Source organism: Tachyglossus aculeatus, chromosome X2 (assembly GCF_015852505.1).
Source record: "Tachyglossus aculeatus isolate mTacAcu1 chromosome X2, mTacAcu1.pri, whole genome shotgun sequence".
NCBI lineage: Eukaryota > Metazoa > Chordata > Mammalia > Monotremata > Tachyglossidae > Tachyglossus > Tachyglossus aculeatus.
In genome coordinates, this window is record NC_052100.1 from 28,154,132 (window position 1) to 28,167,666 (window position 13,535).

A 13,535-nucleotide genomic window follows, 5' to 3' on the forward strand; every position below is an offset into this window, starting at 1 on the left:
TCCCCCAAACTGGAAGTTTTCTGGGACTTCTTGGGGTGGACCCCCCACCATGGATGTGGGCCCCCCAAACTGGAAGTTTTCTGGGACTTCTTGGGGTGGACCCCCCCTCCATGGATGTGAACCCCCCAAACTGGAAGTTTTCTGGGCCAACTTGGGGTGGGCCACCCCCAGGCCCCCCTCCATGGGTGTGGGGATGGGAGTTTCCTGGGACTGCTTGGGGTGGGCCCCCCCCGAAGTGGGAGCTTGCTGGGGGCACTTGGGGAGGGCCACCATCCCCAGGCCCCCCCGGGTGGGCACCTGGGGGGCCGGAAGTGATCCCCAAAGAGGGTGAGGGGAGATGGGGGGGAGCAGGCCTGCCCTTGACCCCGGGGCGGGGCCTGCCCTGGCTCTGACGTTGGGCACACGTGCGCCCAGGCCCGGCTCCTGACTGGGAGGGGGCTGGCTGGCCCGGGGGGGGCGGGGAGTGGGGGGGGGGGGACACCCACTTCCTTCCTCCTCCGGTGCTCCTCCCCTGCTCGGTGCTCCCCTGCCCCGGTGCCCAGCCCAGCTCCTCAACCCGGCCTGCGGAAATGCCCTTGCAGCAGCAGGTTAGTAGGCAGGCAGGCATGCATGCATGCATGCACCGGGGGGGAGGGGGAGGGAAATGAGTAAGCAAGAAAAATGCAACGGCCCAAATGTGGCCCCGACCTCCTGCCAAAGCCGCAGGCCCGCTGGGCACCGGGGAGGCGAACAATGAGCCGGGCATCTCCTCCCTTGTGCCACCTCCAGGGCACAACCCTCCGGCCTGCCTTACTTTGGCATGAAAAACTTTCTTTTTCCTCCCCTCTTCCTTTCTTTCCCCGTCCACCTCTCCCAATACGCTCATCCCCTCTTTTGGGGGGGGTGGAAAAATATCCCCTCTCCCTCATTTTCCTTTGGGGGACTGGGAAGAGTTCCCCAGGGAATGCGCTTTGGAAACCCCTGGGGGGTGTTTCTGAGGGAGGCCTGCAAGGGAGGACGCCCGGATTTGCAGCCGGCTGGGGTTGGAAAGGGGGGACCCGACCCCAAAAGTGGGGTGCTGAAACTGCCCTGGATGGGGGTGCCGCTGTGCATCTCGATTTCTCTGCAAAAGATGGCATTCTTTCATGAGCGACAAATATAACCCCAGCTTGTCCCAGACAGGCTTAGACATGTGGTAGTCGTTTATCCCTCCAGAGTGCTGCTGCAAGGGCTCAAATCTGACCTGTAATAGTAATGATAATAATAATAATGGCATTTGTTAAGCGCTTACTATGTGCAAAGCACTGTTCTAAGCGCTGGGGGGGTTACAAGGTGATCAGGTTGTCCCACGGGGGGCTCATAGTCTTCATAATAAGGGTATTTGTTAAGCACTTACTACTACTAATAATAATGATGGTATTTATTAAGTGCTTACTATGTGCAAAGCACTGTTCTAAGCGCTGGGGGGGTTACAAGGTGATCAGGTTGTCCCACGGGGGGCTCATAGTCTTCATAATAATGGTATACTAATAATAATGATGGTATTTATTAAGCGCTTACTATGTGCCAAGCATTGTTCTAAGCGCTGGGGGGGTTACAAGGTGATCAGGTTGTCCCACGGGGGGTTCATAGTCTTCATAATAATGCTATTTGTTAAGTGCTTACTACTACTAATAATAATGATGGTATTTATTAAGCGCTTACTATGTGCAAAGCACTGTTCAAAGCACTGGGGGGGTTACAAGGTGATCAGGTTGTCCCACGGGGGGCTCATAGTCTTCATAATAAGGGTATTTGTTAAGCACTTACTACTGCTACTAATAATGATGGTATTTATTAAGCGCTTACTATGTGCAAAGCACTGTTCAAAGCACTGGGGGGGGGTTACAAGGTGATCAGGTTGTCCCACGGGGGGCTCATAGTCTTCATAATAATGGTATTTGTTAAGCGCTTACTACTGCTACTAATAATGATGGTATTTATTAAGCGCTTACTATGTGCAAAGCACTGTTCAAAGCACTGGGGGGGGGGTTACAAGGTGATCAGGTTGTCCCACGGGGGGCTCATAGTCTTCATAATAATGGTATTTGTTAAGCGCTTACTACTACTAATAATAATGATGGTATTTATTAAGCGCTTACTATGTGCCAAGCACTGTTCTAAGCGCTGGGGGGGTTACAAGGTGATCAGGTTGTCCCATGGGGGGCTCATAGTCTTCATAATAATGGTATTTGTTAAGCGCTTACTAATAATAATAGTAATGATGGCATTTATTAAGCGCTTATTATGTGCAAAGCACTGTTCTAAGCACTGGGGAGGTTACAAGATGAACAGACTGTCCCACAGGGGGCTCACAATCTTCGTAATAGTGGTATTTGTTAATCGCTTACTACGCGCAAAGCACTGTTCTAAGCGCTGGGGGGTTACAAGGTGATCAGGTTGTCCCCCAGGGGGCTCATAGTCTCCATAATAATGGTATTTGTTGAGCGCTTACTATGTGCCAAGCACTGTTCTAAGCAACGGGGTAGGTACAAAGTGATCAGGTTGTCCCACGTGGGGCTCACAACCTTCACCCCCATTTTCCAGATGAGGGAACTGAGGCCCAGAGAAGTGAAGTGGCTTCCCCAAAGTCACACAGCTGACGAGTTGCAGAGCTGGAATTAGAACCCATGACCTCTGACTCGCAAGCCCGGGCTCTTTCCACTAGGCCATGCTGCTTCTCCTTAGCCCTCCATAGTTCTGCTGCAGGGTCTCAAATCTGACTTGTAGTAGTAGTAATAATAATAATAATAATGGTATTAAGTGCTTCTTATTATGTGCCAAGCACTGTTCTAAGCGCTGGGGGAAGTACAAAGTAATTGGGTTGTCCCATGTGGGGGCTCACAGCCTTCACCCCCATTTTACAGATGAGTTAACTGAGGCACAGAGAAGTGAAGTGACTTGCCTAGTCTCACACAGCTGACCGGCGGCGGAGTCAGGATTAGAACCCACAACCTCTGACTCGCAAGCCCGGGCTCTTTCTACTAGGCCAACAACCAGTTCACATTCTAGAAGTCACAGTCAACTTGTACTTCCCAAGCGCTTAGTACAGTGCTCTGCACACAGTAAGCGCTCAATAAATACGATTGATTGATTGATAGAAGGGGGAGACAGACAACAAAACAAGTAGACAGGCGTCAGTCCCATCAGAATAAAGGGTAATCGGGTTGTCCCATGTGGGGCTCACAGCCTTCACCCCCATTTTACAGATGAGGTAACTGAGGCACAGTGAAGTGACTTGCCCAGAGTCACACAGCTGACCGGTGGTGGAGTCGGGATTAGAACCCACAACCTCTGACTCGCAAGCCCGGGCTCTTTCCACTAGGCCATGCTGCTTATTCATTCATTCATTCATTTAATCGTATTTATTGATGATGATGAATTTGAGCACTTATTGTGTGCGGAGCACTGGACTAAGCGCTTGGGAAGTACAAATTGGCAATATCTAGAGATGGTCCCTGCCCAACAACGGACTCACGGGCTAGAAGGGGGAGACGGACGACAAAACATGTAGACAGGCGTCAGTCCCATCAGAATAAATAGAATTATAGCTATTATACACATCATTCGACCCTTGACTTCCCTCTTTTGGGAATGTGGGTTGTGACTTGGGTTATGGAAGATTGTACGGGGCCGGGAAGATTGTAGGGGGCCGGGAATCCGGGGCTCATGCCTCCGTGATTTGGTCCGTTGGTCTGGTGACCCTACTTACCCATCCGATACCCTTAATTGCTCCCCACTTTTCACCCCCACCCCAGCCCATCATGGCATTGCCTTGGGATCGTGGATCGAATCCCGCTTGGAATTGTACCCTATTCCAAATGATAGCATTAAATCAGGGGACTGTCACTCCAGTTCCCAGGAGTCGTGGCCATCCCCGGGTGTTGGGGAATCTTGTATTCATCTTTTAAAATGAACATTTAAGAGAAGCTGCGTGGCTCAGTGGAAAGAGCCCGGGCTTGGGAGCCAGAGGTCATGGGTTCTAATCCCGCCTCTCCCACTTAATAATAATAATAATGGTATTTATTAAGCACTTACTATGTACAAAGCACTGTTCTAAGTGCTGGGGGGGATACATGGTGATCAGGTTGTCCCACGTGGGGCTCACAGTCTTCATCCCCGTTTTCCAGATGAGGCCCAGAGAAGTGAAGTGACTGGCCCAAAGTCACACAGCTGACAAGTGGCGGAGCCGGGATTTGAACCCACGACCTCTGACTCCAAAGCCCGGGCTCTTTTCCACTGAATCACAACTTGTCAGCTCCGTGACTCTGGGCAAGTCACTGAACTTCTCTGTGCCTCCGTTCCCTCGTCTGTAAAATGGGGATGAAGACCGTGAGCCCCAGGTGGGACAACCTGATCACCTTGTATCCCCCCCAGCGCTTAGAACAGTGCTTGGCACATAGTAAGCGCTTAACAAATGCCATCATCATCATCATTTTGGGGTTGAGAAACAGCTGTGGTGGAGCACCGCCCATTTGAAGCTTATTTTTGGGTCTGTGAAAACCTCTCGCTTCCCCACTCCGAGGCAGCACGGCATAATTCTCCTAATCATGGCAGCGGGGCTCAGTGGAAATAATAATTCATTCATTCGTATTTATTGAGCGCTTACTGTGTGCGGAGCACTGTACTAAGCGCTTGGGAAGTACAAGTTGGAAGATAATAATGGTAATTATTAGGTGCTTACTATGTGCAAAGCATGTTCTAAACGCTGGGGGGGGATACGAGGTGATCAGGTTGTCCCACGTGGGGCTCACGGTCTTCGTCCCCATTTTACAGATGAGGGGACTGAGGCCCAGAGAAGTGAAGTGAGCCCACTGTTGGGTAGGGACCGTCTCTATATGTTGCCAACTTGGACTTCCCAAGCGCTTAGTCCAGTGCTCTGCACACAGTAAGCGCTCAATAAAGTCATTCATTCATTCAATCGTATTTATTGAGCGCTTCCTGTGTGCAGAGCACTGTACTAAGCGCTTGGGAAGTACAAGTTGGCAACATATAGAGACGGTCCCCACCCAACAGCGGGCTCACAGTCTAGAAATACGATTGAATGAATGAATGGGAGTACAGTACAACCATAACTGTACAACTTGACACCCGTCCACGTGTTTTGTTGTCTGTCTCCCCCTTCTCGACTGTGAGCCCGCTGTTGGGTAGGGACCGTCTCTATATGTTGCCAACTTGGACTTCCCAAGCGCTCAGTACAGTGCTCTGCACACAGTAAGCGCTCAATAAATACGATTGAATGAATGAAGGAATGAAAGACGGGAGCAAAGAGGTGGGAGGGTGGAGGGATTCCTTCAGTCAGGGTTAAGGAAACGTTTGCGAGCCCAATTTTTTCCCCCCGTCATCGGCTCAGCGAAGCAGCGTGGCTCAGTGGAAAGACCCCAGGCTTGGGAGTCAAAGGTCATGGGTTCTAATTTCGACTCCGCCACTTGTCAGCTGGGTGACTTCGGGCAAGTCACTTCACTTCTCTGGGCCTCAGTTCCCTCATCTGGAAAATGGGGATTAAAGCTGTAAACCCCACGTGGGACAACCTGATTCCTGTGTATCTCCCCCAGCACTTAGAACAGCGCTTGAGACATAGCGCTTAACAAATACCAACATTATCGTTATTATTTATTTTATTTTGTTAGTATGTTTGGTTTTGTTCTCTGTCTCCCCCTTTTAGACTGAGCCCCCTTTTAGACTGTCTCTATATGTTGCCAATTTGTACTTCCCAAGTGCTTAGTACAGTGCTCTGCACATAGTAAGCGCTCAATAAATACGATTGATGATGATGATGATTTTATAATAACATTTATACTATTATATTTATATGTAATATAAATATATAGTATAATTATATATAATATATTATATTTTATATCACAGTCTTCTAGACTGTAAGCCCACTGTTGGGTAGGGACCGTCTCTATATGTTGCCAACTTGTATGAATGAATGAAAGTTGAGTCAGCCTCCTGGGAAAGCGCTCAATAAACACGATTGATTGATTGATTGATTCTCTGTCTCCCCCTTCTAGACTGTGAGCCCGCTGTTGGGTAGGGACCGTCTCTATATGTTGCCAACTTGGACTTCCCAAGCGCTTAGTACAGTGCTGTGCAAACAGTAAGCGCTCAATAAATACGAATGAATGAATGAATTGAGCACTTCCTCTGGGCAGGGTACTACCTCCTGGCTGCAGGCGCTCGCTCCAGATGAGAGTCTCCCTTTTCGAACGGTTGGGAGAAGATAATTTTTATTTTAAGGACTTTTTTAAGCGCTTACTACGTGCCAGGCCGTGTCAGACTCTAATCTGGGAGAGTGACGATCGTAGCTTACGGAACGAGAGGGAAGACATGCCCAGTTGACAACGAAAAGAAACAAACATGAAAACAGTGGAATAAATACATGGAGAGGGAAATGCAGAGGGGTGACCCTACCTAGGAGATCCCAGCTCTGCCAGTTGTCAGCTGTGTGACTTTGGGCAAGTCACTTCACTTCTCTGGGCCTCAGTTACCTCATCTGCAAAATGGGGATTAAGACTGTGAGCCCCCTGTGTGACAACCTGATCACCTTGTAACTCCCCGGCGCTTAGAACGGTGCTTGGCACATAGTAAGCGCTTAATAAATGCTATTATTATTATTATTATTATTATTATTATTATTATTATTATCGAGGTTAGTCAGGGAATGAGAAGAAAGAGTGGGAAGGTAAGAAGGAACCTGCTGGGAGAAATTTTTAAATCCAATTGTCAGGGGTTTCCGTTTGATGGAGAGGGAAAAGGAAGCTTTGGAGAAGTGGAGCGATGAGGTGAAGGTGATTTAGGGAGGTGGTTGAGAAGCAGAGTGGACTAATAATAATAATAATGGCATTTATTAAGCGTGTACTATGTGCAAAGCACTGTTCTAAGCGCTGGGGAGGTTACAAGGTGATCAGGTTGTCCCACGGGGGGCTCACAGTCTTCATCGCCATTTGACAGATGAGGCAACTGAGGCCCAGAGAAGTGAAGTGAGTTGCCCAAAGTCACCCAGCTGACATTGGCGGAGCCGGGATTTGAACCCGTGACCTCGGGCTCCAAAGCCCGGGCTCTTTCCACTGAGCCACGCTGCTTCTCATGGTGGCTACAGCCTGGACCTTGGAAGTCCAGTCTTCTAGACTGTGAGCCCACTGTCGGGTAGGGACCGTCTCTAGATGTTGGCAACTTGGACTTCCCAAGCGCTTAGTACAGTGCTCTGCACACAGTAAGCGCTCAATAAATACGATTGATTGATTGATTGGAAGTCAGAAGGACCCGGGTTCTAATCCCAGCCCCGCCACTTGTCTGCTGTGCCACCTTGGGGCCAGTCCCTTCACTTCTCTGTGCCTCAGTGACCTCATCTGGAAAATGGGGATTAGGACCGCGAGCCCCACGGGGGACAGGGACGGGGGTCCAACCCGATTTGCTTGTCATCATCAATCGTATTTATTGAGCGCTTACTGTGTGCAGAGCACTGTACTAAGCACTGTACTTGTCGCCATCCCAGCGCTTAGTACAGTGCCCCACCACATAGTAAGTGCTTAACGAATACCGCTCATGACTATTATTAGCAGGCCGTAGGAGGGATTGAACTAATGGTAGAGACGGGGACATCAGTAAGAAGACTGGTGTGGTAGATTTATCCATAGATTGACCACGATTTAGGGCAAATTAATATTCTGATTAATAATGCCCAGGCAGTGTGCCTCCCTATTTGATCTGCCTGTATGATGGTGATAAATAACGCACAGCTAATCACAAAGCCTGATTATTTTTAAAATGAACAAAACCTTGCCCCGGCCCTGTGACTGGCAGTATCCGGCATTAGAAAATTAACGTTCGGGGTATAATCCCGTTGACTTTGGCTGGCGAAACATTACTGGATCGCGAACTTAGTACAGTGCTCCGCACACAGTAAGCGCTGAATAAATACGACTGAATGAATAACTTCCCCATAACACACATGTATCTATCTGTATAGATCTGTAATTGTTTTATCTATTTGTATTAATGTCTGTCTCCCCTTCTAGACCGTGAGCTCCTTGTTGGGTAGGGACCATCTCTATATGTTGCCAACTTGTCCTTCCCAAGCGCTTAGTACAGTGCTCCGCACACAGTAAGCGCTCAATAAATGCGATTGAATGAATGACTCCTCACAGCACACATGTATCTATCTGTATATATCTGTAATTGATTGTTTTATCTATTTGTATGAATGTCTGTCTCCCCCTCTAGACCGTGAGCTCCTTGTTGGGTAGGGACCGTCTCTATATGTTGCCAACTTGTCCTTCCCAAGCGCTTAGTACAGTGCTCCGTACACAGTAAGCGCTCAACAAATACGATTGAATGAATGAACTCTTGACGGAACCACAAAGTTATTTCGTGGAAAAGAGCCCCACAGTATTTCTCCCACCACCTTGTCTCTCACGAGGAAAAAACGGGATTGCTTCCGCGCCACAGTGCTTTGGTGTGGTCCATTTTCGATACTTAACACCCGAGACGAGGGCGCGTGGTTTAATTTAGGCCCCGCGAACCTCCTGATTATACTTTGCGAGAGACTCCTTTATCAGCTTGAAACGTCAGCCCTAGACAGCGGGAACCGTAGGTGGTGGTGTTTCTGGGTTTTCTTCTTAAAATATAAGAAAATAAAAGCCGGTTCCTGCGGTTCTGTACTCAATAGCTGAGAGGTATGCAATGCTCAATTTGAGATTGGAGAGAATTTTCAGCTGCGAAAACTCCCCAAATGGCACGTTTAATATAATACGGTTCCTAAACTAAAGCACTACAAATAGCCCCACCATAATTAGTTCAAAAGACACCATTATAACCATCTTATTTATTTATTTTACTTGTACATATCTATTCTATTTTTATTTTGTTAGTATGTTTGGTTTTGTTCTCTGTCTCCCCCTTTTAGACTGTGAGCCCACTGTTGGGTAGGGACTGTCTCCATATGTTGCCAACTTGTACTTCCCAAGCGCTTAGTACAGTGCTCTGCACACAGTAAGCGCTCAATAAATACGATTGATTGATCTTCTGAAACAAAGCACACTTAAGTGTTTTAGTGTGAGCCAAAGAACCCGTGTTTGCCAGTGGGAATGGTGTTATTTTAGTTTTTCCTGTACATCAGCCCCTTGCGGGATACTTGATAATAATAATAATAATGGCATTTATTAAGCGCTTACTATGTGCAAAGCACTGGGGAGGTTACAAGGTGATCAGGTTGTCCCACGGGGGCTCACAGTTTTGATCCATATTTTACAGATGAGGTAACTGAGGCACAGAGAGGTTAAGTGACTTGCCCCAAGTCACACAGCTGACAATTGGCAGAGTCGGGATTCGAACTCATGACCTCTGACTCCAAAGCCCGTGTTCTTTCCACGGAGCCACGCTCCACAACCTGTGAAAAGCCAATCTCTTAGGCAGCAATATTTTTGGGTTGGACGTTCCTGAAAGATAGCTCCTCGAAAGGAAGTTTGGGGAAGGAGAACTGATTTTTGCTTTTGTTTCCTGAAAAATAATAATAATGATGGCATTTATTAAGCGCTTACTCTGTGCAAAGCACTGTTCTAGGCGCTCAAGTAACGTAGGACTGTCCCTCCAGGAGAAAGGACTGTTTTGGTCCCTGCCATCCATACGGTTAGCCCATTTCAAAAAGACGCAAGTCCCTTCAAGTACTTTCAGAGATTCTTAGGCCTCCCTCTAAGTGACCCTTGCAGGCGCTTTTAAAAAATTCTAGCTAGAAATTCATTCATTCAGTCGTATTTATTGAGCGCTTACTGTGTGCAGAGTACTGTACTAAGCGCTTGGGAAGTCCAAGTTGGCAACGTATAGAGATGGTCCCTACCCAGCAGCGGGCTCACAGTCTTGAAGGGGGAAACAGAGAACAAAACCAAACATATGTTGCCAATTTGTACTTCCCAAGCGCTTAGTACAGTGCTCTGCACACAGTAAGCGCTCAATAAATGCGCTTGATGATGATATTCACAAAGTAAAATAAAATCTGTCCTGTCTAAGACTTCCAGGGACTTTTCAAATTCTTCCTCATCTGGAAAATGGGGATTAAAACTGTGAGCCCCCCGTGGGACAACCTGATCACCTTGTATCCCCCCCAGCGCTTTGAACAGTGCTTTGCACATAGTAAGCGCTTAACAAATGCCATTATTATTATTATTATTACGGTGCTGTGCACCCAGTGAGCGCTCAATAAATACGATTGACTGACTGAATGAATTTTCTCTACAAGTATTTTTGTCCGTCTCTCCCTTTAGAGTGTAAGCTCCTTGTGGGCAGGGAGATAACGTGCTGTTATACTGTTGTGTCACACGCTCCCAAGCGCTCAGAGCAGTGCCCGGCACACTGTAAGCGCTTAGTACAGTGTTCTGCACATAGCAGGCGCTCAATAAATACGATTGATGATGTAAGCGCTCAGTAAATGATCGATGGATTGCGCTTCTCTTCTTAGCGTGTGGCTCAGGGTATTGATTATATCTGCAGCCTTGTGGAAAAGGTCAACTCTGATGCATTGTACTCTCCCAAGCGCTCAAATACTATTGATTGATTGCATCTGTTGGGTGCTCAATAAATACCAGTACTATTACTTTCTGAATTCCGTAGATTGATTCCTCTACGACCTAAGAAAAAAATAAAAAAGGAGAGGCAGGGCGTATTAAGCGTCACTTCAACTCCCCGGCGCTCAGGCTGGTTCTGATTTCTTCCAGGCACTGGACAGTTGGGCCAGCGTTGGCTTTCAGTCAATCAAGCGTATTGATTGAGCGCTTACTATGTGCAGAGCACTGTACTAAACGCTTGGGAGAGCGTGATACAACAGAATCAGCCGACGCGTTTCCTGCCCACAGTGAGTTTACGGTCTAGAGAGCGAAGGACGCGGATGGAGTCGGTAGCGTGAATTGAGGGGGGAAAAATATGGGGCGAGGGAAGATATCCGCGTTTTCGTTTCTCTCCACCTCTCCGAGGCACCAATTCGCGGTGAACGTCCCGTTCTCGCAAGAGTGAAAATGTTCTTAAAAATTTGCCCAACGGGCAGCGTGACCGTGAAAACGTACGCGAGGGGGGAATTTTAAAACGGTGGGTCGAGCCCACCCGGGGAACTCTTTTAGGAGCAAATCTCCAGGATCAAGAAACGATACTGCGCTTAGTCCAGTGCTCTGCACACAGTAAGCGCTCAATAAATACGACTGATTGATTGTATAAACCGGCAGCGGATCTCGTTTTACGGGAGCGAGAAGGAAACCACCGCTTTTTCAGTCGACGTGGTTCCAACCCCCTTCCCCCACCTGAAGAAGCGGCGTGTGGCCGAAACTTCCGAAATGAGTAATTCTTCACCTGCTACTGAGATGCAAAGCGAACGGGAAGGACGATAGGGAATAAAAATGGAAGGAATGACTACACCTCAATGTCATGAAAGTGTCAGTTAATTCTTTCTTTTTTTTTTTTTTTTTTAAGCTTTCTTCGTAGAAAGAAATTTGCCAGTTACTCATCATTTATTTCCCCGGGGACGTGACAGCTTTGATGCTGTCTCCAATCTGAAAGGAGAAGCCTTCTAAGGATTTGTAACAGGTTGGGATTTTTCTGGAGAGTGATCTGGTCTGTATTGTTCATATCAATCAGTCAATCAATCGTATTTATTGAGCGCTTACTGTGTGCGGAGCACTGGACTAAGCGCTTGGGAAGTCCAAGTTGGCAACATATAGCGACAGTCCCTACCCAACAGTGGGCTCACAGCCTAGAAGGGGGAGACAGAGAACAAAACCAAACATATTAACAAAATAAAATAAATAGATATGTACAAGTAAAATAAATAAATAGATTAATAAATATGTATGAGCTTCACTTATTATTTAGGGACTCAAATATCAAGCCATTTCTCTTTTCCCCCCACCATCAGTTATTTCAACGACTGTCTCTCCATCCTCAGAATTTAAAGCTTTTAAGGGCACGGATCTTGTCTTTTTTGTCTTGTACGCTCTGTAATCTAGTACAGTGCTCTGCATGCCATAGGTGTTGGATAAATACTATTTTTTTTACAGAAAATTTTAATTCTCTTGTACGCTCTGTATTCTATACCATAGGCGTTTGATAAATACTATTTTTTTTTACAGAAATGTAAAGGCTTTTTCATTTTCCCACCCCGTCTGAGTTTCCAGTGGAGGCTCTCTCAGCCTTTCCTATTCCATAACATTGGGGGAGCGGGAAACTTGTCACGGGTAAATGGGAAGAGCCATTTATCTCCGAGAGACATCGTCTTCAGTGATTTACACTTGACATCGTTTAAAAGGGTACCTTTATGGGCAGAACTGATGAAACTTAAAAAGTTTCTCCGTCAGGGAAGTCTTTCTGCCCGTTCTGATGTTTTGGCTTTTTAAAACAGAACTCTATCCAGTGTGACCGACTTGATTTTTCATCCTCTATCAGACTACTACTATTACTACTAATAAAAACAGTGATAATACCGGGAAGGTAGTTTCCCCGGCCGCTTGGTCCATTCAAAGGCCAGAATTACTGAGATAGTATAGACGTAGGTAAGGCTGCTTCTTTAATGGTTTCTCTCTCTTCGTGAAAAGTTGCTGTAAATGGCACTTTCAGTACCTTTTCAGTGTTCTCTCAGTAGCGTGGGGCAAGCCCCCAAAATGGGAAATCAAGACTCTTTTGCACCCACTTTGAAAAAGTAATGCATTGTACCAAGGCTTTGGAAAAGTAAAGAACAAGCAAGTAATGCCTTCCCACTCCTACATTCCACACACAGAAATTTTAAATTTTAATTTAAATTAATTAATTAAATTTAATTTTAAAGTGGATTTAGGGACTTCGGGAGGTTCATTAGTGTGCTCTGCACACAGTAAGCGCTCAGTAAATACGATTGATGATTAGTTATTCCAAACACGCCTTTCAGTGTAATCAAACTGATGGGTTTTTCAATCAATGGTTTTTATTGAGTCCTCACTGCGGCAGGGCACTGTTTTAGGCTCTTCAAGGTTCCTCGTTACCAAATTCCCAAGGGATTATCCAAAGGGGAAGACTCTAAAGTAGATATGACTTCGGCTCCGAGGCCCTCAGTTCGGTTTTCACTTGCCCGGATTTACTGACTGTTTGAAAATAAGTTAGATTCGTCTTTGCTGGGCTCCGGAAGGTTGAGAAAAATGGATCAAGTGAACGGTCCGGTGGGAAAAAAATTGTACGTCCTGAGGATTTGAAGTTGAACGCGTAACCTTGAATTTAAGCCTATTTTTGGCAGTCCCTTAAGAGGATCAATCAATCAATCAATCGTATTTATTGAGCGCTTACTATGTGCAGAGCACTGTACTAAGCGCTTGGGAAGTACAAATTGGCAACATATACAGTCCCTACCCAACAGTGGGCTCACAGTCTAAAAGGGGGAGACAGAGAACAAAACCAAACATACTAACAAAATAAAATAAATAGAATAGATATGTACAAGTAAAATAAATAAAGAGTAATAAATATGTACAAACATATATACATATACACATATATATTGGTTA

General features: G+C 46.6%; 1 protein-coding gene across 1 annotated transcript in view; it reads left to right on the forward strand.

Annotated features, from left to right (window-relative positions):
• The first annotated feature begins 534 nt into the window (after nucleotides 1-534).
• E2F3 (E2F transcription factor 3) overlaps nucleotides 535-13,535 on the forward strand; it is a 60,404-nt gene continuing 47,403 nt past the window's right edge. The window contains exon 1 of the mRNA XM_038771401.1: nucleotides 535-587. Coding sequence (XP_038627329.1) covers nucleotides 570-587 — 18 coding nt within the window. The 5' untranslated portion in view covers nucleotides 535-569. The remainder of the gene's footprint in view (nucleotides 588-13,535) is intronic.